The 25,221-nt window shown below is 41.5% G+C and overlaps 2 protein-coding genes across 6 annotated transcripts in view; one reads left to right on the top strand and one right to left on the bottom strand.

Annotated features, from left to right (window-relative positions):
- phactr1 (phosphatase and actin regulator 1) overlaps nucleotides 1-19,603 on the top strand; it is a 40,146-nt gene extending 20,543 nt beyond the window's left edge. For 2 of the 4 annotated variants that reach the window (XM_084067728.1, XM_084067726.1), the window contains exons 3-13: nucleotides 5,251-5,331; nucleotides 6,105-6,224; nucleotides 6,334-6,534; nucleotides 7,906-8,164; nucleotides 10,839-11,044; nucleotides 12,476-12,632; nucleotides 14,358-14,413; nucleotides 14,902-14,963; nucleotides 17,525-17,665; nucleotides 18,044-18,120; nucleotides 18,234-19,603. In XM_084067728.1, coding sequence (XP_083923854.1) covers nucleotides 5,251-5,331; nucleotides 6,105-6,224; nucleotides 6,334-6,534; nucleotides 7,906-8,164; nucleotides 10,839-11,044; nucleotides 12,476-12,632; nucleotides 14,358-14,413; nucleotides 14,902-14,963; nucleotides 17,525-17,665; nucleotides 18,044-18,120; nucleotides 18,234-18,249 — 1,376 coding nt within the window. In that variant the 3' untranslated portion in view covers nucleotides 18,250-19,603. The remainder of the gene's footprint in view (nucleotides 1-5,250; nucleotides 5,332-6,104; nucleotides 6,225-6,333; nucleotides 6,535-7,905; nucleotides 8,165-10,838; nucleotides 11,045-12,475; nucleotides 12,633-14,357; nucleotides 14,414-14,901; nucleotides 14,964-17,524; nucleotides 17,666-18,043; nucleotides 18,121-18,233) is intronic. The other 2 variants (XM_084067729.1, XM_084067727.1) reach the window with 1 other exon arrangement.
- Nucleotides 19,604-20,127: 524 nt separating this feature from the next.
- Nucleotides 20,128-25,221, bottom strand: part of tbc1d7 (TBC1 domain family, member 7) — a 7,112-nt gene continuing 2,018 nt past the window's right edge. For both annotated transcript variants that reach the window (XM_084066638.1, XM_084066639.1), the window contains exons 3-8: nucleotides 24,047-24,127; nucleotides 23,167-23,357; nucleotides 22,356-22,493; nucleotides 21,552-21,697; nucleotides 20,836-20,965; nucleotides 20,128-20,675 (exon numbers count right to left, since the gene is read on the bottom strand). In XM_084066638.1, coding sequence (XP_083922764.1) covers nucleotides 20,589-20,675; nucleotides 20,836-20,965; nucleotides 21,552-21,697; nucleotides 22,356-22,493; nucleotides 23,167-23,357; nucleotides 24,047-24,127 — 773 coding nt within the window. In that variant the 3' untranslated portion in view covers nucleotides 20,128-20,588. The remainder of the gene's footprint in view (nucleotides 20,676-20,835; nucleotides 20,966-21,551; nucleotides 21,698-22,355; nucleotides 22,494-23,166; nucleotides 23,358-24,046; nucleotides 24,128-25,221) is intronic.

The following is a 25,221-nucleotide window of genomic DNA, read 5'->3' on the forward strand; positions in this document are numbered from 1 at the left end:
CTTCTGCTGTTTTAACCCACAGATCACCACAGCAAAGCGGCATTCCCACCAAACAGCCTATTGTTTAACATGGAGGATTAGTTTGTGAGGGTGTGGGGGTGGGAGGGGGGCTTGCTTGAGGTTCTGAGTAGCTGTAAGTCCTGCTGGACTTACAAAACACAAGGTTTGTGTTTTAATGTCGATGTGGAGTGAGTGGCTGGCAAAACCAGGATACTTCTCGGTAGCCCGACTTCGTTTTGACGCTGTGAGTCGTATTTGTCCTGTGAGTAGTACATGTGCTTGTGTGTTTTTCTGTATGAAATGTGCACGTTCGACGCGCCTGGAATCAGATTAACAGTGACAGCCCAGAGTTTCTTGTTTAGATGGAAACAAATTGTAATCTGCACTCAGTTCAAACAGACTATGTTACATAAATGATGGCATTGTTCATCGAAAATGCAGACGCAACAGCCGTGGAAGAGTTGGTAATTGAAAATCACAGCCGATTCAGATGGGTTTTAGTTGTCATCAGTTTATCACTGTGTCTGCCGGGGTGCCCGCTCCTTCTGGTGATAATTAATGAGATCGTTCCCTGGAGGGATGGTTGAGCCAGTATGAGGTCATGACGTGTACGTGATTATGTAAGGTGCGTTCTGAGTGGGAATACATTGTTAATCTGTGTAGTCAATGGTGGAATAAGTAGTCTACTCTGACTTTTACTTTAATAAATGTAGCAAACCACAGTGTAGAAATACTTTGTATTAAATGTCCTGTATTCAAAAAAGTAATTGTACAAAAGTTTTGGCCTAAAAATGTACTTACAGTACCAAACTTAAAAGTACTCATTATGCAAAACGGTCCATTTTGCAATATATTATTGGATGATTGTAATTAGTTCCAGCTGGTAAAGGTGGGGCTGATTTTAATTACCTCATGTGCTGCTGGGTAGAGCTTAACCTATATAATACATCATCATTTATCAGTTAATGTATGTTTTGTATGAACAAAGTAACTATTAACTAAAGCTGTAAAATAATTGTATAATATATTGTGTAAAGGCATTTTGAGATGTACAGTAGTGTAGAAATGGAAATGCTCAAATAAAGTACCTAAAAATTGTACTTACAGCGGCACAGTCACTTTTCTTTATGAATAAAATGTGATTTTATCCAATCTGTATGGTAGAGTATGTTAATATAATATCATTTATATAATTGGGGTTGTCGTATTTGGTATCCCTGCTCTTCTATTGAGACATTTAGATCGTTTCAAATGTCGTGTTTCACATAGACACAGGATCTGACACTTGGTGCTGTGCTATGAGCTTGTATATCTGCTAGTTTTGAATAGCCAAAGTATAAAATAATGGTTATAGCTAAAATCTAAAATGACACAGATGCGTTCCCGGTCTTAATGCAGCTCTCCACTGCAACGTTATCGGCCCGACTCGGGCCGACTCAGAAGGTGTTTCTGCCGACAACCTGCCGACAACCTGTTGTAGATAGTGCTGTGCCGTCGGGTCGGGATTTTTAGATTACCGTTGATCAACGACCGAGCAGGTTCGGTCGTGTCCCGACCGGTAGAGCCGTCGATAGCCGTGGGGTAGTGAAGAGGGGGGAGAGAGGGGGGTAAAGGACAGGTTTGGTCCGTCCTGCAGTCCGAGCGGGCTCCAGTGTTGCCAGATTCTGTGAGCGACTAGGTCTATGAAAACAAGCCCAAAAGAAGCGACCAGTTTCACCACTTGAGCCCTATTACATCAGCTATTTTCAGAAAGAATCTTGAAAGCATGCCCAAATAAGCAACTGCACTTCGGAAACAAGCCCAAACAAAAGCAACCCGCAACTATGAATATTTACAAGCGACTTTGCAGGAAAACAAGCCCAAAGTCGCTTATAATAAGCAGACCTGGCAACACTGGCAGGATCTTGCAGACCAGCGCTGCCAGCTCTAACGCATGCGCACAACAATGTGCGCATCGGCCGACAGTTTGTGCTGAACTAAATGCCAACTTTTGCCAGTCTGTTGTAGTATGTTGTAATCTGAAGTAGTCTGTAGTAGTCTGTTTGATGGAGAGTCACCTTTAATGGGTTAAAGCTATATAGTCTTCAGCCGTATACTGTACTCCTGGCTAGTTATAGTATAATCTTCCTGCCTCTTGCTGAGACACACTCCAACACACAGCAGTGGAGCGAGGAGAGTATTTTTAAGCCCAAGCTGGTCCCCCAGCTGTCAGAGCAGTCTCCCTCGCGTGCATCTAAATTACACGCACACACACACACACACACACACACACACACACACACACACACACACACGGATAGGATAGGATCATTCACATGGTCCCTCCCTCCCCAGTGACACCACACATGTAGCGTGGCCATATGTTATTGTTGGACCCTTGCCTCTATTAGTTATGTGATGCATTGAATAAAATAATCTATTCATCACGTAAGGAGATCCAGTGAAAGTGAACGTGCCTTTGTGCTGAGGGTTCGGCAAGGAGACGTACAAAACACAAAATAAGCGATATTATGTCGCTTTGATAATCCAGAGAGTATGAGACAGATCAGTGAGTGCATAAAAACGCCTGTTGTACAGCTGCTCAGCTGTTACACACACTAGCATTCTGTAAAGCCCTATGGGCAGCCCTCAAGTTCACCTACTGTAGCAATAGGTTAACCCATTCAATCCGGGAACGCATCTACAAATTTTAGCTATAACCATTACTTTATATTTTGGCTATTGAAAAATAGCAGATATACAAGCTTATAGCACGGCTCTTAAATCTTGAAAATTGAAACCGTTTTCTGAAAAAAACGTACGTTGCTATATCAGTGGTTCTCAAACTTTTTCATGTCAAGCACGCACAAAGTTATGTATTTCGCCGCGGACCCCCATCTGAAAATATTTTGTTCCAGGGACCCCAAGAAGCAAAGATTTGAGTGAATAATGTTCCCTTTAAAATATATATATATTCATATTTTTTGAAAGATTTTTGAATAGCCAAAGTATAAAATAATGCTTATAGCTAAAAATGTTAAATGACACAGATGCGTTCCCGGATTGAATTGGTTAAAAGAAGAAAAAAATGAGATGACATTCTGTATGCACTGCAGTACAGACAGCACACATGCATCTCAAATTCACCTTTCCTGTTCAAAGCTGCATTCATTTTTAAAAGGTGGATATTCTGCTCAGTAGTGTAGTTCTTTTTTTTTCTTTCTTATCCAATCGTGCCCAGCCAGCCGTTCATTCAACCACTTTAGCTCTACAGTATGTACAGTACCGGTACTTTGTTGTTTGTTTGACGAATAGCGAAAGTAGCCGATCTACAACCTTGTAGTGCTCGTAGATCTGCTAGTGCTACCCGTGCTGTTTTTAAACATTTCAAGTTTTTTGAAAATGCTTTTAAACAAAATGTGAAAGTGTTCATAATAATGACGTGCCCAAAATAGGGACGGAACGCCATGGGGGGAAGTGGTTAAGCGCTGTGCTGGTGCAGGAGAAAATGTGCTGAGAGGGACACATGGGGAGGCACAGCAGAGATGGCAGGGTTCACTCCTTGGTCAGCTTTACATTATGGTCCTCCATGCATCTCATCCACTAGTACTACATCAGTGATTTTCAACCCTTTTTCATATCAAGGTCCATTATTTACCAGTATTCGGCACAAAAAGGACAGTGAAACTGAAGCGTTGTGTACAACAGACACGCTAATGATCAGTGGTGTAAAGTAACTAAGTACATTTACTTGAGTACTGTACTTAAAGGAGAATTTTGGACTAAGGTTTTCTTACCTTTTCTATGATGTTATGATATCTTAGGATGAATGGTACAGTAGAAACATTTCATAACTCCATCCTTGTACTACTTTTTCCACCACTGCTAATGATAGGATCCTCCTCTGCAAATGCCATCATCACAGACCACTGCTCTGCCCAGCTACACCGTTCTCTGTACCAGGTGTTTGGGTGCACCATCAGATAAAACGCTCTCTCCAAGACACAGTGGTGGGAGAAGTACTCTGATGTTTTACTTAAGTCAAAGTAGAAATACCACAATGTAGAAATACTCTGTTACTTACAAGTAAAAGACCTCTATTCAGATCTTTACTAAACGTCGGTTTTCGAATAGACTAACGTGTAACTAAAGTTTTCAAATAATTGTAGTGGTTAAAACATTTACATTAACCTCTCAGATGTAATGGAGCAAAAGTATAAAGTATTGAAAAATGTAAAAGTACCTCAAAATTGTACTTGATTTTACAGTAATCTTAGAGTAATTGTACTTAGTTACCTTCCACCACTGCCCAGACAGACATCCAGTCATGGTAATTCAGCTTGCGTGTGTAGCTTGGTTCTTTTAGCCACAAGATGATCAGTAGCTAGCGAGCAGCTGCAGTGAGAGAGACCATGAGCCCAAACAAACTGTGGTTTTGTCAACTGGATGTGACACATTCCCCAACACTTACAGTAGAACTGTCTTAAGAATTTCCTGCCTGGTGGTAAACAAGTGGGCTGCTGTGTTTTTTTGTTTTGTTTATCACATGGCTGGAAGGCACGGCGGAACAGTAATTGTCTGTGTGTCCCCACAAAAGTGGACCAATCATACTGAGGCTGTCACAAATGTCACAAACAGAAGCCTGGTGTAACTCACTATAGCCGAGAATAAAACGACTCTAAAGTTAATGATTGTGTTCACAAACTGAACACCGTTTTGTGATTTTGTGCAGCTTTGTTCATGAACTGCACACCTTGTAACTTGCTCTTGATAGATAGCAGTGGGGCTCTAAGGACGGCCATGTCAGTCAGTTGGTTTGTCTGTCCGTTAAGTAGAAAGTACCCATTATGCAGAATGTCCCATTTCATAATCTTTTAAGTCTAAAAATGTATAAAAAATCTTTTGAAAATAGCAGATCTACATGCTCACAATGCGTCGCATCGCGACGCATTGTGAGCTTGAAGATCGGCTATTTTCAAATGGCCGAAAAGTATATAGGGCTGAAGTGGTTAATGTATGTTTTGTAATAATAATCAAAATCTACGAAGTAACTAGTAACTAAAGTTTTCAAATAATTATAGTGGAGTAAAAGTATAATCTTTGCCTGAGAGATGTAGTGGAGTAGAAGTAAAAGTACAAAAAATTGGAAATACTCCAGTAAAGTAAAAAATACCTACAAATGTTACTTAAGTGAGTAAATGTACATAGTTACACTGCTTGTAAATAGTCTTGTTTTGTTTTACATGATCTGTTCTCTGTCTGTTCCCGCAGTGCTGGAGAGGAAGATGTCCACTCGTCAGAGCAGAGAGGATCTGATCAAAAAAGGACTGCTGAAGGAGGTTTATGACAAAGGTGAGAAACAGAGGAGGACTGGGGGGAACATTCAAAGTGTACCGTTTGCTTGTCAGTGCTTCTCAACTTTTTTTCTGCTAGTTGGGACTCCAATGTCACCCTATCCATGTAGTCACAACATAATACACATATCTCTATCTATTTGATCGTTTGCCTGTGACCCTGTGAGAATGTATCATCATGATGACCCACTTTTTCTTTCACATTTTTGCTTTCTTGGTATTCCAAGGGGCATCTGGCATCCCAAAGGGTCCTTGACAGTGATCCAAGGGGTCCCCAGCCAAATGAATTCCTCTACAGTTCAATTCACTTGAAATTATTACATTATTATATCAGTATGAGTGTACAATTACAGACAATTAAATGGAAAATGAAAACATCTTTTCATGTGGGTCTCTAGGACAGAATCATTTGAAATGGGGGTCCAGAGACTAATTAAACTTAATCTGCGTGTCCATAGCATAACACCCCCAGCTAAATGATTAATAGTTAGGAACCAAATGGACCGTTACAGGTCTACAACTAAGAGAGCACAAATGGAACCAAATGAACTTGGTTATATTTGTACACTCAAATGAGTTATGGGGGTTTGTGGCCTAATGCATACCAAACTAGGGTCCTTGAAATTAAAAAAGTTTGAGAACCACTGATATACTGTAAGCTATAATAAGTTATGTAACTTGTCCTGATTTGACTGTCCCTATTTGCTTTGGCTGTATATTTGATTCCCTCCCTTCTGTCTAATCACTCTAATCTCTCTCCCTCATGTGTAGATGGCTCCTGTCCAGCGATGAGAGAGGAGTTGAACTTGGAGAATGGTCGTTCGCCTATCCTCGGCTCTGGCCTTTCAGAACCGGAAGGAGCTGAGCTTATGGAAGGAGCGACAGGCATCGGTAGGCCGCGGCCATGCAGTGCGCTCACCGATTGGCTTGTATTTTCTTAACCTCAACGCATTCCGATTGACCTCCGATTGGTTGTTTTTTTAATCTCCCCATGGTACAGGTCCAGAGTTCCAGATGGCAGCTGAGGGTGCATGTCAGGACCACAGCCAGAAGTCCAGCCAGGGGCCTCCCACTAAGAAGTCCACTGTGTATCTGGGTGATGTAGCTGAGTCGACGCTTTCCAGACCTGCTCCCCACAAACAGCCCCCTGCGCCGCCGCCCAAACCGTTCAGCCGGCTGCCCAACCTCATCGCAGGTGTGTGTGAGTGTTCATCTTTACATACAGTAGATGCATACATACGCATGTATTATTCTCATGTTTACGACTGCAACTATCTAATGTTTATTTTAAATAATGGACTAAATCAAATAGTTGACCACTTTATATACTTTGTTATACATCAGTGTTGTGCAAAATTGCAAAAATGGCAGATGTACACTTTAATTTACCCCCCAAGTCGATTATTTTATTAAAATAGATATTTTTTTCTAATCAATTACTTTGATTAGTTTGATTAAAGGTAGGGTAAGTGATTTTCTTTGGTTAAAATAAGTGTTAAATAGCTCTATATTCTTATAGTACTCATTGCTATAGAGTGTTTGTTCAGTAAAAGGAGTCTCCTTGTCTCTCCAGCTCTTTATAAAACAGAAAATGCATTTTCGTTTCAGTTTCAGTTTCATTTCCAATTTTATCCAATCAGGATAGAGAACTCAATCAAGATATAGATTAAACAAGTGAAATTGGAAGTGATGACACTAAGAAATGAGCAGGCAAAATTGGAACTGGAACACAATAAAAATGAAGCTTAAAAATGGGTACTTTCTCCTGATTGGCTGAGATTTTGACACCTACCGGAAAATGTATTTTCTGTTTATTAAAGAGCTGGAGAGACGGGGAGACTCCTGTTATTGAACAAACACTCTATAACAATGATTACTATCATTCAGTGCTTTAACCTTTAACAAAATACTTTTTTGTTTTAACCCAAAAATATCACTTACCCTACCTTTAACTCTTGCACCCCTACTCGTGTTTGAGTCTTTGCAAGAAGCTGAAGCTGAAATGCTCTTAATGGGAGTCATTTGGTATGCAGATCTCTCTGCTGGTATTTTAGTGGACTTTGGGATATTGTGCATGTCTTTTTTTCATGTTTGCACAAACACACGTTTAACCTATTCAATATGGGAACACATCTGTCATTGTAAGATTTCTTTGGCTATTCAATAATAGCAGATATTCATGCTCATAGCTTGTAGATCTTATTTATTTGAAAAATCGAAAAACATTTTTGCAAATCTTTGAATATATATGTTTTCAAGCAAACATTTGTAACTCAAATCTTTGCTTCTGGGGATCGCTGGAACAAAATACTTTACAAATGTTTAATAAATATATATTCAAAGATTTGCACGCATTTTCACCATTTAAAAAAAAATAGCAGATCTACAAGCTCATAGCCTATGAGCTTGTAGATCTGCTATTTAAAAAAAAAGAAAGGTGACCCGGTGGCGCACTAAAAGCTTGTATATCTGCTATTTTTGAATAGCCAAAGAAATCTAAAAATGACAGTCAGATGCTTTCCCGGTCTAAATGGGTTAAGCGTCATCCTCATGATCTCCTTCCGCGGTGCAGACGGCGCCCCGGTGAAGCTACCGTGCATGTCGTCGAAGCTGTCCCCGCCTCTACCTCCCAAGAAGCTGATGATCTGCGTGCCTTCGGGGGGCATGGAGACCTCCTCCTCCACGCTCACATACCAGAAGCCTCCGGGCCACGCGGCACTGGGCGGCCACTCCATGCAGTATGGAACCCTGCCCATTGCCATGCATCCCCCCAGTCGCATCATCGAAGAGCTCAACAAGACCTTGGCCCTCACCATGCAGAGGTTTGAGAGGTGAGGAGGAACAAACTGGCATGTGGAGGTACTATGCGCGACCGGCCGGATCACCTGAACTAGCGTAATAATGGATCATGGATAATAATTGGAGAACATGGTGAACAACATGAAACCTACTGTCCCGTCTGTGGGGTGAACATTCAGCAAAAAATTGCAGATCTACAAGCCCACAGTTGCAACGTTGTGAGTTGATAGATCGGCAATTTTCGGCAAAGAGATTTGGTATACAGAGAAAACAGAGAGAGACTCCTGGGGGGCCCTGGATAATTAAGAATATAGGGTGTAAGTGGTTAAGACGTCTAAGATTCAAATCGTATGCAACATCGGTGTCCTCTCTGTCCCATCCTTCTGATTTAATTCCGCTCTACGATCAAATAAGTTACAAATGCCCTAAAATAATCTTTAAGAATGGGTCCCCCAGGATCTTGTATCCTGGGGGGTGTACAGTACCTGAATACAGACTGATGTCAGAGCTGTTGTAGTTCTGGCTGTATGCTCGCACGTCTGGTCTTGGATCTATTGTTAGCTGCTCCCAAGGTCACGGCTGAAATTCATGTAGAGAGCTACTGTCACTGAATAGGCACAGCGCAATCAGCCACACACGCACGCACGCACACACACACGCACACACACAAACACACACGTCATGTGCCCTCAGATGTGCTGCACACATGGGAAACGCTACGTTATTGACCCATGATCGCTGATGAATGGATGTGTGTCAGATGCCCCCTCGCCCCCCCCACACCTCTACATCCATCACTCTGATTGGTTGTCTCCCGGTGAGTTAATTTCCTGCCAGTCAGCTCTGGCAGCTCCAGGCAAAGTGATTTTTTGCCTTTTGACAACCTACTCAGTTCTTTGTGCAGCCTTGGCGGGTGTCAGAGAAAGGGCCTATGAGGCTTAACTCCTGTGCATCTTGTCCATTGTTGTACTGTGAAAGAAACATTCTTAAAGAGAAACTTGACCGATTTTTGCACCTAAACCCCATTGTTCAGATTTGGGCGGCCGTAGCTGAGTGGGTAGAGAGGCCGTCCGGTAATCAGAGGGTCACCAGGTCAGCCTCCCGCCTCCGTGGCAATGTGTCGAAGTGCCCCTGAGCAAGACACTTAACCCTTAACAGCTCTCTCCAAGTGCTCATCATGACCATCCGAGCAGCCATCAGCTGGGTGGAGCTGAAACTTAATTTGCCCATATGGGATTAACAAAGGTCTCCACTGTGAGAAGATCTGATATATAGTGTGGGAAGAAATAGCCTATGTCTTCTATGGAATGTACATGCATTGCAAACAATATCTAAATGTCCTTGAATGCACAATGCAGGCACTTCTGATTGGACAAAGAAACCTTTCATACCTGCTGCTGACCTGAAAAAATAGAAAATAATCGAAACAAAACAAACCATTTAGCCCATGCATGCTTCGCCTTAAGGTTCTTCAGCCCTAGGCTGTTTCAATCATTTTGTCAAGTTAAAAACTACAGTAGATTAAAGACATGGCAGGCTAATAAGCAGAACATTAATACATTAATACATTAATGATGGGTGGGGTGTGTTAGATTGACATGTGCCCAGAGCATGGGTGTGCCAATGTGCAAGCATAGACAGTTACTAGTCAACGGTATTGACAATGCGCACTGACACACCTAAATAAACATCCATTATAAATGGCAGCTGTGTTGCTTACAGGGTTTACTATGAAGTAGTGGTTCAAAAAAATGTTCATGTCAAGAACCCCAATGTATGGCATTCTATGTCCATGTGCATTTTCAGAGCATGTTTATTTTAATGTATACTTAAAGTGTTATGTATAGACCAATTATTTGTTTACTAACATTGAGACTGGACGCACAGGTGATTGTTTCACGCAATCAATTCTCAACCTGTTGTTTCGGGGTGCGCTGGTTTCAGCACACCCCAACCCCCTCTTGTGTGTTGGCTAGTGAGGCGCGTCCTAGCGAGACCTGATAGAATGGGTTTCATTAAGAGCATACTGGTTGCACGCATACTGGTTCTTATCAGTGTGACGTCGTCTGTTAAGGGGTCTATTGGTGTCACTATGACATTTCTTTTTCAAGTTTTTAAAGAACAAATGTATTTTCTTTCTCATATTAATGTTATATTTTCAATAAAATCTTACTGTTTTGCCAATTGTTTGGGGGCCACTTGCAATATCCATCCTGAGAATGGCGCTGTTTTAGGTTTTCATCCATAGACTGTAAAAATGAATGGACAAAGCGACGCCATTGGTTTCTACAGACCGTAAATGAAACCGATTGTTCAGGAATTTCAAATCCGCCACCTTTCTTTATCGCGTCATGTCGCGTCATAGCTAATGCAACCGGAAATGAATGCTATTGGTTAGGTAGTTTGTCAAGCAAGAACGGGGGCGGGGAATGAATGCTATTGGTTGTGTAGCTTGTCAATCAAATCATCCCGCCCCGCCTAGTGCATACCCTACTTTATCGTCAATTTTAAAATAAATGGGACCATCATTTACCAAAATGCATATCATGATGATTGAAAGAAGACTTTAAACTAGCGACTGGAAATATATAGTATTTATGACCATGTGTATTAAGGTAAGAAAATCAAGTCTAAAGTTCGTCAAAAACCCACCCACTTGCATTGAGAAAAATTAATTGAGACCTTTACCCTCTTGTCACCAACCAGCTCCATGATGCACTCCGTTCCCGCGGTGATGATCGAATGCAACGATGACAAGGAGAACCACCCCGGCGAGGCGGACTACGAGGACATGCCCGGCATGTACAAGGACGATGACGAAGAGGAGGATGAGGAAGATGACGATGATGAGGATGACGAAGAAGAGGAGGACGAGGAGGAAGACGATGAGGAGGACGTTTCGATGTTTACAAGTATGTATCCGTCTGTCTGTCCGCTGTGCTCAGCGATGGAGTGCGTGTTTCAGCTTGTAGTTTGAGTTTATTCAGCATGCAAACGGCCCGACAAAGTTAAACCCATTAAGATCTGAGCCCGATTCTACAAAAATGTCTTCTAAATCCTAACAGTCTTCTGAAAAACGTATGATGCTGTATCAGTGGTGCCGATCCCCATCTAAAAAATATCTTGTTCCAGGGTCCCCCAGAAGCAAAGATTTGAGTAAAAATGTTCGCTTTAAAAAATATATATATTCAAAGATTTGCACACATTTTCACGATTTTTCAAGAATATCAGATGTACACGCTCATAGCGCGTCACTTCAGCTTGTAGATTTGCTATTTTTTGAATAGCCAAAGTATAAAATAATGGTTAAAGTGGTTAAAATCTAAAGTGACACAGATTCTTTCCCGGTTTTAATGGACCCTGGTCAAGTATAAAGGGCAGTGGTTCTCAAACTTCTAAAGTTATCTAAAGTTATTTTGTGCCAGTGACCCCCATACAAGATTTGTGTTTAAAATGTTTCAAAAAACTTTTTTTTTCTTCAAGATTGTTTGGAAAATAGCAGAAGCGTTGTGAGCGTGTATATTGGCTATTTTCATATGGCTAATGTAAATAGGGTGGTTAAACTATGCATTCATTTTGCTAGGGACCCCGTGGAACCCCATCAAGGACCCATGGGGGTCCCCGGACCCCACATTGAGAACCACTGATATAGGGTTTAAGGAGTTAATTTGCACATGTACTGTAGGTGTTCACGCAAAAATTCACTTGGGCCAGAGAAACACTCAGGGCTGTGGTTCATAATGAGAGTTGTGAATTATTGATCCCAGCGCCATTATGTGTATGAACTATTTATGCAGTCTCAGCTCTTTATCCGCCCGCTTATAAAAATGAGAGAGAAGAGGGCTGGGGAAGTAATCACTGCACAGTTAAATCTCCAGTGTTTATTTAAGATTGCACAAATAAAACCGAAAAGGTCCCTTACGGGTCCATTCCATTCCATTTGTACACTCTTTGAAGTTAAATTAACACTAGATTTTGACTGATGCTCTCGCAAACGTCCTGGATCGGCTGAACTGACTCGACAATGTGGGTTATGGCAGTGGTTCTCAAAGTGGGGTCAGGGGTCCTTCGGGGGGGGGGGGGGGTTCCAGGGGGTCCCAAATTTGTTAATACATAGTATCACCATCATTATAACCACTTTATCCATATTTTATACGTTGGCTATTCAAAAATAGCAGATATACAAGCTCACAGTGCGTGCTGCAGGCTTGCACATCTGCTATTTTCGCGGCCAAATAACATATACATTTTGGGGGGTCCTTGACGTGAAAAAGTTTGAGAGCCCCACTGGGTTATGGCCTAGCATGATTGATTTTCCCTGTCTGTGTGGTCCCGTGCTGCAGGCACACTGGCCATGAAGGTTTTGAGAAAGGACTCCTTGGCCATCAAGATCGGTAACCGTCCGTCGTTGAGGGAGTTGGAGGACAAGAACATCCTGCCCATGCTGACAGACCAGGAGAGGCTGGAGTTCCGCCAGCAGATAGGCACTAAGCTCACAAGGTGAGACTCACACACACATACACGCACGTCCACGTCGGGACTCGTAATATTGTCCAATCACAGAGCCATCACAGTGTGAGATAATAACCCTATGCGTAGTCACACAAAAGGACACACACACACACACACACATTTGTATTACTACACTTGTGAGGACGTTAGTGATGCGCGGGTCGGGTTTTTTCATGACCCGCCCCGCCCCGCCCCGCCACGGAACGCAACCCACCTCAACCCGCCCCGCGAACCCATATATAAATCTATGGCTCAACCCGCCCCGCGACCCGCGATCTTTTTTTTTATTCTGTAAAATTATGGTTAGAAAATAATCCCCAAGTGTATTCAAACTGTTTTAATGTTATTATTCTTATTCTTATTCTTATTAGGAATAAAGACAAAACAAGAGCATGTTATTATTTTTATTTTTTTTGCGTGTGAGAGCGCGTGACCCGCTCACCCTCAGCCCGCATCATTTTCTCCGAAATTCTGACTTGACCCACCCGCGCCGCGGGTTGACCCGCGGGTTACGGGTCAACCCGCGCATCACTAGAGGACGTCAACAGTTTAAGATGGCCATATTATGGAATGCCATTTTTTTAATTTATTTTTTACATTTTTGACCCTAACCGCGAAGCCGGAAATAGGCGACACAACGCATGTCACGGGGGATGTGTGGGTGCGTTTGTTCGTGTGGCGCCACTCGTGCCGAAAAACAAGCGTTCTCCTTCTACTTTACCTTCATGCACGGCTTCCCTTCATGTACTGTAACACACACACACTTGTGTGTGTGTGTGTGTGTGTGTGTGTTACTAGTACTAGCTTGGTGCTCGTGCCCCACCCCTGCCTACGCAGGCCACCGTAGATGAGACCAAGCTGCTTAAGACAGCCGCTGATGGATGATGACTCATAACGGAGGAGAGAAGCAAAGCTGAGACCCCTGCTGAGAGAGAGGGCAAGATACAGAGAGAGAGAGAGAGAGAGAGAGCATGAGATTAACGCTGAAGAGAGAGCAATAGAACAGTGGTTTCTATTGCCCCCCCCCCCCCCCAAGTAATACAGTAAAGCCCTTAGCAGGGACCCACCAGTTACATAGTGCTGCTTTAAGTCAGTTATTGGTTCTAAATAATATGTTTCAATATATCGAAACTCTACAGTCTAAGAAGCAGTAACTACAGGTGTGGTATGCGGTGGACCCCAGCGAGAAGAGCACTCTCACTTATTTCCTTCACTCATTGAGGCAGCTGTTTTCCTCATTCGCGACACCCTAATTCCTATCCTGTTCCCTTCTCTGCCCTCTCTTGATCCAACGCTCCTCTTTCCTTGGTCTCCTTGCTAAATCTTTTCTCTCCCACTGTCGCATGAATCACTGTCCGTTCAGTCGGATGTAAATCTGAGGCTCCCGCGGCTGTAAAGGCCTCATAAAAAATGATATCTTGTGCGCCGTCAGCGGCTTTGCCTGGCGGCTGCTGCGCAAGATTTAACCACTCAAACCCCAGAATCCGTATTGTTGGGAAAGCTTTCGCAGAAAATAGCAGATCGAAAACCTTACAACGCGTGGCAATGTACTACTAGCATAGAGCCCTATAGAGAAGGCATTTGTTGAATCGTCCGTCATAATGGGTTAAGTGGTTAAGAGTCCGACAAGCACTGTGCTGATGAAAGGGTGCCCAAAAACACAGAAAAAGCTGCTTGTTAGATATGCTGAAATGTATGGTGTTTTGTTGGCAGGCGACTCAGCCAACGGCCAAGCGCTGAGGAACTGGAACAGAGGAACATACTCAAACGTAGGTCCACACGCATACACACACACACACACACACACACACACACACACACACACACACACACACACACACACACACACACACACACACACACACACACACACACACACACACAACCTACATAAAAAAATCACTGCAAGACACCAACTCGTAACTGAGTATACGTCATCGATTCTATTGCAAGTGGGTCTCCAATTAAACACTACGATTTTTATGTTAATATAACATTACTATAAAAACACAATGTAAAACATTAAGTATACTATGCTAATTCTGAAAATGCCCAACCTTCTGACCACTTAACTGTTTAGTGGTCAGCTGGGAGGGCCGTGAACGCTTTTACGATTTTTAAGTGGGCCTGCCTCCCTGATCCAGAAAAGGTTGTCAACTGCTGGTATATGTGATCTCAACCCTATCTCTCATAATAAAGTATTAAATCAATCAATCAATCAATCTATTAATCTCTCTCCTCCCTCTTCTTCCACCAGCACGGAACGAACTGGAAGAGCAAGAGGAGAAGAGGGAGCTTAAGCGGCGGCTGACCAGAAAGGTAAGGCACCGCGGGAAGTGGCTGGAGGAGAGGCTTTGACTGGGGAAACGGTTGCGCACATCTGGGCAAACGAGCGCACCAGCCCAGCTGGAGCCGCGAGGGCGGTTGCCATGGGGACCTGTATCTCTCTTGCTCAGATGGCAGCCCCTTTGAAAAATGTGATCCCATTATACCTCTTACGATATCACACCGCAAGGGTTGTGCAACAAGGGCACAAGCTCGTATATATGTGAGCGATGATCATCACTCACACACAATCGCACATACACACGCATGTTCACTTACACTTTAAGTGAACGTACCAGCTAATATCTGTATTGTCTCACAGCTGCCTCTGTAATGTTGATCTATTATCCCTGTGAATTAATCAATAGATGTGTGCGAGGGCGTACACACACACACACACACACACACACACACACACACACACACACACACACACACACACACACACACACACACACACACACACACACACACACAGACTCCATACCACATTCATTCATGGTATATTAGCCTCTGAAATGACACTGTGACAATAGCCACTTTTGCACTGCAGGGGCAAACCAACTCTATGTGAAACTAAGTTTGGCCGTAAGTTTTGGTCGTAAGAACTAAATGGTGTAATTGCTGTGAAATCAAATGAATGCACTCTCTTGCCAAAGTTCTTTTTGGCACTTCCTTGCACCCCCAAGATTTTCTAACTAGCCAAACATCACCGCAGATGACACCAATGCCAACATTGTGTTTGTGTGTGATTAGTCAGAAATTCAAGGTGATTAATTTTGGTTTATTTCCTGCTGACACAATTATCTGTATTGAAGAAAGGTTGTTTCTTAGGAGGTACTTCTCTGAAGGACTACAAACACAACCAGGTGGAAATTAATTAACGGAGAGAGAGACAGCACACATTTTGTCCACTTAAGAAAGCATCTGTTGCCACAAATGATGAAATCTCCGAGACAAATGTTAAAGCGTGTTGGAGGGTGATTAAAAACAAAGAATGGAGATCCAGGTGGTGAAATCACTGTTCCAGCACTATATACAGTGGGCAGGGTCTAGTGTTAAGTCTCCACAGCATCGAGTATAAAGCAATTTAATCCGCATGGAGATTCTTTGGTTTCGGCAGCCCAGAAAATGGACTTTTGAAGTGTGCTGGCAGCTTAAATGTGACTACAGCCAGCAGAAAATAAAAGGGCTTTTTTTAAAAGCTCACAAATCATCACCGCTCACATGAAAATAAACAACAAAAGTCTCTGGCAAGACTGTTTGCTGTTTTCTTCCAGTCGTACATATAGTACAATTTATCGAGGTATTACTTGTCACGATTCAAATTCTAAAATAGCATAAGTAGCAGATCAACAAGCTTAAAGATCTTTTGTGTGATGCTGTCGTATGACAAAGTAGGGGATTCATTTACAAAAACACACAAAACGTTAAAATATGGAGATATGCAGCTACGATATTATCTATATTGGGTATAGTAGGTTTTTACACCCTGCTCCACACTAGGTTACTCATTACAGCTAAATGCATTCACACCAGGTATTAAATTAGTTTAACCCATTCAGTCCGGGAACTCATCTGTGTCATTTTTTTAATTTCTTTGGGCTATTCAAAAATAGCAAATATACAAGCTCATAGCGCTATGAGCTTGTAGATCTGCTATTTTTGAAAAATCGTGAAAATGTGTGCACATTTTTTAATATATATATATTTTTAAAGCGAACATTTGTAACTCAAATCTTTGCCGGTCGTTATGGGTTAAGACGGCTACAATTGTTCTAGGCAGAAGAAGTGTCTGGCTCAAGAGTACATCGACAGTAGCCATTAACAGACAGAGTAGAAGTACTTATGTGCTTCCCTCTCCTCAATTGGGCGGCACTTTCAGAGCATGTTTATTTTAATAATATCAGATTTTTTTTTAATCTAAAATCTAAAATGACACTGATGCTTTCCCGGCTTTAATGGGTTAAAGATACGGTACGTGATTTCGATAGTACACATTGATATAGAGTGTTTGTTCAGTAGCAGGAGTCTCCAGCTATCCAGTTATCCAATCAGGATAGAGAACTCAGACATGATACAGATTAAACAATTGGAAGTGATGACACAAAGAAATGAGCAGACAGCTCTGGAACACTATAAAAATGAAGCTGATGGGTACTCTCTCCTGATTGGCTGACATTTTGTCAGCTACCTGAAAATGTATTTTCGGTTTATTAAAGAGCTGGAAAGATAGGGAGACTCCTGTTACTGAACAAACGCTCTATAGCAATGATTACTATCAGAATATAGAGCTTTAACCTTTTAACAAAAAACATATGACTTACCCTTTGTTATGATTAAAGTCTTAGTGTTTTGGCAATCATTTGGGAAATTGGAGGCCCAATTGCAATATCCCCACAGGTTGGGAAACGCTGGTCTGCTAACCTTTATGGGAGCAAATGTGGGTTGTGTTCTCATCTCACTGTGCTGCGAGCGTTGCCTGGCATGCAGCTGGTTTAGCACTGGGATGATTTGATGGATCCATTGGCTCTCCTGTGTGTTTCACCTTCTAGCTGAGCCAGAGGCCCACTGTAGAGGAGCTGAGGGAGGCAAAGATTCTGATCCGCTTCAATGATTATGTGGAGGTAGCTGAGGCTCAGGACTATGATAGGCGGGCAGACAAGCCCTGGACACGGCTAACAGCAGTGGATAAGGTAAAACAAACACACACCCACACACACACACACACACACACACACACACACACACACACACACACACACACACACTTTACAGCAGTGGTTCTCAAACATTTTAATTTCAAGGACCTAAATTCCTATGTGTTCATTTAACTCTGAGGGTGTACAAATTGAATCCAATGGACTCTTACGGGTTCCATTTGTACACTTGTGAGTTACAGACCCATAAAGGGACTATTTGTTTCCTAAATATCAATCATTTAACTGTGGGTCCCCAGTCCTGGACCCCACGTTGAGCACCACTGCTCTACAGTATTTAGACCTATTCACAGGTACTCAGATTTTTTGGATTTACATTAAGTTTTGATATCTGGCTCTGTATGTCATGTTTAGGCTGCCATACGCAAGGAACTTAATGAATTTAAAAGCACAGAGATGGAGGTGCACGAATCGAGTCGACATCTGACCAGGTACTCTATTTGCATTCCCTTTTTTTTGGTCATAGATTACTTTACGCTTGGCTGGTGAAAAGCTCTACAAGCTCTATTGATTATGTAATAACTCTCGTCTATCCCCATTGCAGGTTTCATCGGCCATAAATAAATTCAGTCAGACCTCGGCCAAGGTTTTTTACACTCCCACACACAAGCCTCAAGTGCTGGACTGCTACCTGCTGCCCCTGTAACTGCGAACTGCTACTTTTTAGCATCGACTCCGAACTTATGACTGGAAGTAAACAACATTAAGTCAGTCCAGTGCACCTTGTGCACTCATACTGTACCACTGCAGGAAATGGGACTGCGGAGTGCGCACTCTAACAGAGACACTGCTGTGGAGAACAAATGTACTTGACTGGCTTCTCTCCCGAGTGGAGATTTTATGGACTTTTTTTGTTTTTGTCATTTTTTTTATGATGAAGGGGTGTTGTTGATATGCTTACTTTGCTGCACTTTTTCTTTTTTAAATTTGGTACTCCAAGCAGGACTTCTGATACAGAATACATGCCAACCGGAATATCAAGAACTGGAGTTCTTGGTGGAACAGACAGGGGGTTTTCTTGACTTACGTCATGTTTTGACCCCCCCCTCCCCCATTTCTCATGTAGAGAAAGTTTTGCGTTGGGCACATTCCAATTTCATTCCACAGATGTGCAACATCCCGTGTTATCTCGTCTCCCAGTCTAAAAGACAGAGAAAATATTTGCGGTTGAAGGCAGCTGTAAGCCAAAAGATCCCATGGTGCTAATCAAATCCAAATGCACTCTTCAAAACAAAACTTTTCATATCCATATACACAGTAACCAACTTATTAGTATTATCAAGATAGTCCGTTTTAGGTCGCTAGCCATTTGGTGGCTGTATTCAAGAACTCTATCACCTGGGACATTTCAGACAGCTTCGCTACCCGCTCTAAAAACCAAAGCCATTTGGAAACTGTTGTAACCCTGAATGTGTCCCAGCATTAGCTTGTCACCGAGTTCTGCAACCCCACTGTCGCTGTGCCTACAGTAGTGTTCACAGGGATTACAAACCATTGCCAAATGTAGTTGTTGCATTTGATACAGTGAGTTATCTGTAGACACATTATCATGTTGCCGAACTCTTAGGTTGAGATTAATCATAGTGTCTTGCCTTTTTTTTTGTGCATTGTAGTTTATTGTCTGTACACTGAGACAATACCATGGTAGTATAAAACAGTGGTTCTCAACCTGTTGGTCCCCACATGATATTTTTGGGGGTTCCCCAGATGACAGTGAAGTGACAATTTAAGGACTTTTAAGACCTTTTTAATACCTAAGAAAAGAAAAGAAAAGAAAAAAAAACAGTACTGCATCAAAAGTAATCAACAAACAATAAAATAAAAAAATGTAGATCTGCTATTTTCACAATATTTATCTGTGGAACCGAGTCAAACGAAATGTAATGCCTCAAATTCTACAATTTCAAGTGCTTATCAGGGTGGGGGGTCCTCTGTTCAAATATGAGTATTTGGGGGGGGGGGGCGTTGTGCCCTGAAAAGGTTGAGGACCACTGGAAAAATATGGAGATGATATTATCACCTTTCATCCAAATGTTAATTGTTTACAATGCATACAGCCATTGAGGAATTGCCAATTTCGACTACGTTATTGGACAACGGGCTGCCCTGTTGTGTCATGATTGTGCGTGTGCGCGTACAGGAGTCAGTAATAAGTACAGTTATATTACTGTCGCTTGTACATTTCTGAAGTTTCAACAAAGACAAAAATGTCGCCCTCAGAAGTATAAGATATGTACATAAAGCAACAAAGGTGAGACTTTAAACATTTTAAAGTTTGTTTTGTAAAATGGAAAACTGCATGTGATTGTTAACTTATTGTGAGTCTTCTATGATGTATGCAGTTTCTTTAAAGAAGGAAACGTATTAAAAACATAAGAAGTTTTAAATCATTTGTGGTTGCCCGTCATTGTTTGAGAGATAGAACCCGCACACCTAGCTAAGGGTAAAATATGTCTTTATTTGAAATATAAACACACCGTTTCACTCCTATGTGGATCTTCTTCCAGGTCCCATTATTACCAACAGCCATCACACCGACGTTCACACACAGATCATTAGTTTGCTTGAACATCTATTGATGCACATTAGCATCATTAGCTGTCCATTAGTCCATGCATGTCATCTCCTGCCCCTTTCCAAATATCACACATTCTCTCAAAGAATTAATTTGGACAAGGCTGTGAATTGACTGCCATCAATATGAGACAGTGCCTGCCAACATAGTCTTATTTATTATACACTGGTTAGTTTCCAGTTTCAAAGCCTGCAGGATGTTGTGCGTAATAGATCTCCAGGTTTTTCCCTGGCAGAGCAACCGGTGGCCGGTGGGTCCAGGCGCATCACAGGGAGTGCATTGTCTCTGGTCACAGATGTTGGTGACATCAAGACCTCCGTGAAACTAGACAGAATGCATGGGTGTACCGCAGTATTTGTGCCAGAGGTCGATGGCTTTGGTAACAATGGCATCCGTGTTTTCCTGTGGTATCTGCCAGGGAAATGAATGGGAAGATAAGCTGAGAGGCCACAGGTTATAACGATAGAAATGCAGTAACAGGGGATTAGGCTATGGGTAAGACAGTGAAATAAGGAGCATTTCTTTGTTATAATATTGTTATCATGATGTGTTTTGCTGTTCGTTCACTTACATTGCACAAAAAGTTCACAGCGCCCTCTGGCCGGCTGATACCAAACAGCACTATCTTGTAGCTGAGCAGGATCTCCAGAGCAACAAACACCAGGATCTTACAGGAGCCGCTGGTCACCTTGTCCCACACTCTGAGAAACATAGACCAGAGACAACTAAACTGACCAATCCAAGCAAGTTCCTGACAAAACATGACTACTATGGAGCTCTGCCAACTAAATAAGACAGGACTTCAGAACATAACATTATATATATTTAGTGGCAGTAAGCCAACTCATGACGGACACTGCTTAAACATGTTATAGGTATTTTGGATATTGTATCATTATTTAGCAACATAATTTATCATTTGTTCTGTCTAAATTGCAATATTATCATGCTTTTGTTTTTGGCCTTATAATCGGATAGAATTGTTATTTTATCAATCACTTTTTGGATTAATCGAACAATCGAAGCTCTTTTTTATATTTAAAAAATATCACAACTTATCGCGATGCAACGCGTTGTGAGATTATATATCGGCTAATTTAATTTTTTGGTATTTTATTTAAAAAATAAGTTTCGACTTTAATGACATGCCCAAAATAAGGAGCGGTTATTAATCGATTATTAAAATTATTAATAAATTAATAATATTTTCTATTATTGATTAAATCGATAAGTTTGATTAACCGTTTTACTCCTAGAACAGGTTGCCCCTGTTAGCAACACACCAACCTCTGCAGGCTGGACTCAGGCAGGCAGCCTGCGAAGCATCGCTTGAACCAGAGGCCATAGGGCAGCAGAGCCAATGTGCCCGTGTTCTTCAGGTGCTCCAAGAGACGAGGTTCCTCCTGGCTCAGATAGTGCTCCAGGCTCTTTGGCTGAAGTCAAAGACAAACAGTGGTGAGAACCATGATGTGATATACGCAGTGGTGGAAAAAGTACTCACATGTTTTACTTAAGTAAAAGTGTCAATACTGCAATGTAGAAATACACTGTTACAAGTGAAAGTCCAGAATTAAAAATGTACTTTGAGTAAAAGTACAAAAGTATTGGTATCAAAATATACTATATCAAACGTAAAAGTACTCATTGTGCATAATGTCCCATTTCAAAAGTTAAAAATGAATACAAATATTTAGAAAATAGCCGATCTACAAGCTCACAATGCGTCGCATCGTCACTGGTTTGAATTCATTAAAATGTAATTTACAAGTTTACGTCACAATGTTTGTGCAGAGCAAGTTTCACGACTACAACACATTTGACGCCAGTTGTATATAGCCAAAAATATGTGGGTGTCTAAAAAAAAGTTAATGGAAAACAGTGGGCCTGTTTTGTTTAAATTAAAAAGTAAATTAGACTTAGTCAGACATGACGATACAATGTATAAATAATTGTATACATAATAACAATCATCTACGGTCATTGAAGAGTATCACAAAAATGACTACGACTCTGATGCCGTAGTTTGACTATATGGCTTAGCCATTGAAAGTCATTGACATTTCACACGCTTAAGCAAAATTTGGCACTTACCAGATGGGGTATGGAGTCTCCAAACTTGGTGTTGAACTGAGTGACAAAGCACTTTATCAGCCAATAGCAGTCAACAGGGTCATCTACAATTTCTTCCATGGCCCGGCTGATGGACAGGAAGACCTCATCTTCCTCATCCTGGAACGGAAGAACGACCCATTGATATCACAAGCTACAGCAATGAAATAAAAATCAATCACTATCAAACAACTTACGTTTTTGAGGTGATGAACAGCATTGACAGATTAGACCAGAGAAAGACAGTGCAGTAACATTTCTATGTGTGTTTGATGTAGTCCTCATATCAAACAATGTCTATGTAAATTAGAAAACCAATTTAAAATAAGTTGGATAATATGGATTATCTACAACATCTAAATAAACAAAGAAAAATCGGCAAAACATTAGGCAGATACACATTTCCCAGTGTGATATAACCTTCTTCAGCCCTGAAAAAAAGTCAAAAAGGTCCCACCATGTAGAATTATATAGCCTAGTGGTGTTTCAGCAGTACGAGTTATGCCTGGAATTAAAAGGCATTTTGGGTGATAAGATGGCAATCCAATAATATACTATCCGGTCTTAACCAGGCCCGAGAACACCATTCAAAACCAAATAGAACATGGCGGCCGCGTCCATTGAGTTCAATGGAGAGGTGGCGCCATGTTCTATTCGGTTCCTCAAGCTATACATGAGAACCAAAAACCTCCTTAACGGCCGCGTCCATTGAGTTCAATGGAGAGGTGGCGCCATGTTCTATTCGGTTCCTCAAGCTACTGTATATATAAAAAATATACAAAAACCTCCTTACGGGGGGTAAGGTCTCAGAGCGCCGTGGGAGCATCATGTTCTCCAGTTGGAACATGCGCAGGTAGACGTGGGTGGTGGGTATGGAGGAGTTAATGAACCTCATCACTTCCAGGGCCTCCAGAATGTCCTGGTACTGTTCCTTCCTGTAAGCTCCCACCAGAGCATGAGAGTCACTGTGGGGTGGCAGGATGCCTGCAGACAGAAAAGCATTTGAACAGGCATGTTACAATTGCTACATAATGATTGCAATGGACTTATTATCGCGATGTGACGTGTTGTGAGCTTGTAGATCATCTATTTCTGTTATTTTTCAACAGATACATTTATACAGATGGATGGAAACTTTTCTAACGATTATACAAAATCATTGCGATCAAATTGAGATCATCATTATGTAATGATTGTGTCGTGTCACTAGCTTGTAGACTGTCCATTTCTGATGTTTTTGAAACATTTTGAAAGTATACAATTATTAATTATTATGTCCTGTTTTGGCCATAGTGCATTATTTATTTTTTATTATTGGTACCGGTCACTGTCAGTAATAATTTCTATTTCAATTTAAGCTAATTGTCATATCTGCCCTGTGCAATTTGCGTTTACTAATCCCAAAAGGCAAACAGAAATGTATATTTTATTTATATGTTCAAAGCCAAATAGTTTGTTTAGAAATATTGCTTAAAAAAGGACTGTAGGCAAGCTAAATAAAAATACATCTCAATGAAAGAAGGTTGGCATACTTTGTGGCGCTTGTGTGAAAACATAACTGTGTGTGTGTGTGTGTGTGTGTGTGTGTGTGTGTGTGTGTGTGTGTGTGTGTGTGTGTGTGTGTGTGTGTGTGTGTGTGTGTGTGTGTGTGTGTGTGTGTGTGTGTGTCTTACCTAGCAGTACCTTCCACACATGAATCCTGTACATGGAAGGGAGAGGGAACCTCTGACTGAAAGTACTCAGCTTCTCCACATCTATTATACCATTAAAAAGGACACAACACAAACATTGAACACTAATATTGTAATAATATAAAAACATAATGGTCATTGTGGTCCCATTAATTAACTAAACAAGCCATTCAGGGGTTGACACTAACGGTTGCCTGACTGCCCGTGGCAAGTAAATAAAACGTTCGGGCAGGTGGTGGAGTTTGCTTCCAGGTTGCATTCCGCATGCAAGTGCATTCCGTCTTAATTAAATATTATTGACTATTCATGAAGAACAATGCTACCTTTTTACAACTAGCAGTTTTACACATTCTTTTTGTTTTTCAAAGTGACTGTAGCCACTCGGCAGTTATCGATTGGATTTAATATTAATTTGCAACGAAAAACCTAAATTTCATAATCATCATTTTATAATGATGATTTACTTTTCAGGCAAGTGGGCATGACCTTTGGGCAAGTTGAACATGACCTGTACTTGCCCGATGGGCAAGTGCCTCTGAGACCTTAGTGTCAACCCCTGATGATGAAACACACCCACAATGACAGAGTACATGCATGCAAACCAGAGGCCGTAACTATCCACATGTTTTGTGGAATCTATAATGAGGAGAAATCTTAAGCTAAGAGAAAGGGTGTCGTTGAACTCGTTATGGTTGACAATATGAAACATGATGATATAATACTGATATGTCGATTATATGTTAATTGTCAGCCTCTTACATGTCTAGCACTGGCACCATGTAAAATAATTAGCAGATATGCATTTAAACAGCCTTTTAATTAGTAGCCTAGAATAACCATGGCTGACAGAGCCTGGTGTTACACTGCCCTGCAAAGGAAAAACTGGATGGAAGAACAGCTTTTACTTCTTGCCTAAGGACATTGTTAAAGGCATATCTGGAGTCTGACTTGGGGTCACTGGCTAAGAAAGAGGCACAGGAGCACATAAATGCAGCTTTCCCACTTCTGTCCAGAATCTGCAAGGAATGTGAAACATGCTGGTATTCTTTGCAGTCGTGGGTAACGGCAGATATTGCAGAATTCTACTCAAATATTTTCTCCTATATCGACCATTAGGTGGTACCTTTAGTCTCGTGAATACGCCCGCTGGTTTCTAC

Source organism: Gymnoscopelus microlampas (genome assembly GCF_963454915.1).
Source record: "Gymnoscopelus microlampas genome assembly, chromosome: 9".
Classification (NCBI taxonomy): domain Eukaryota; kingdom Metazoa; phylum Chordata; class Actinopteri; order Myctophiformes; family Myctophidae; genus Gymnoscopelus; species Gymnoscopelus microlampas.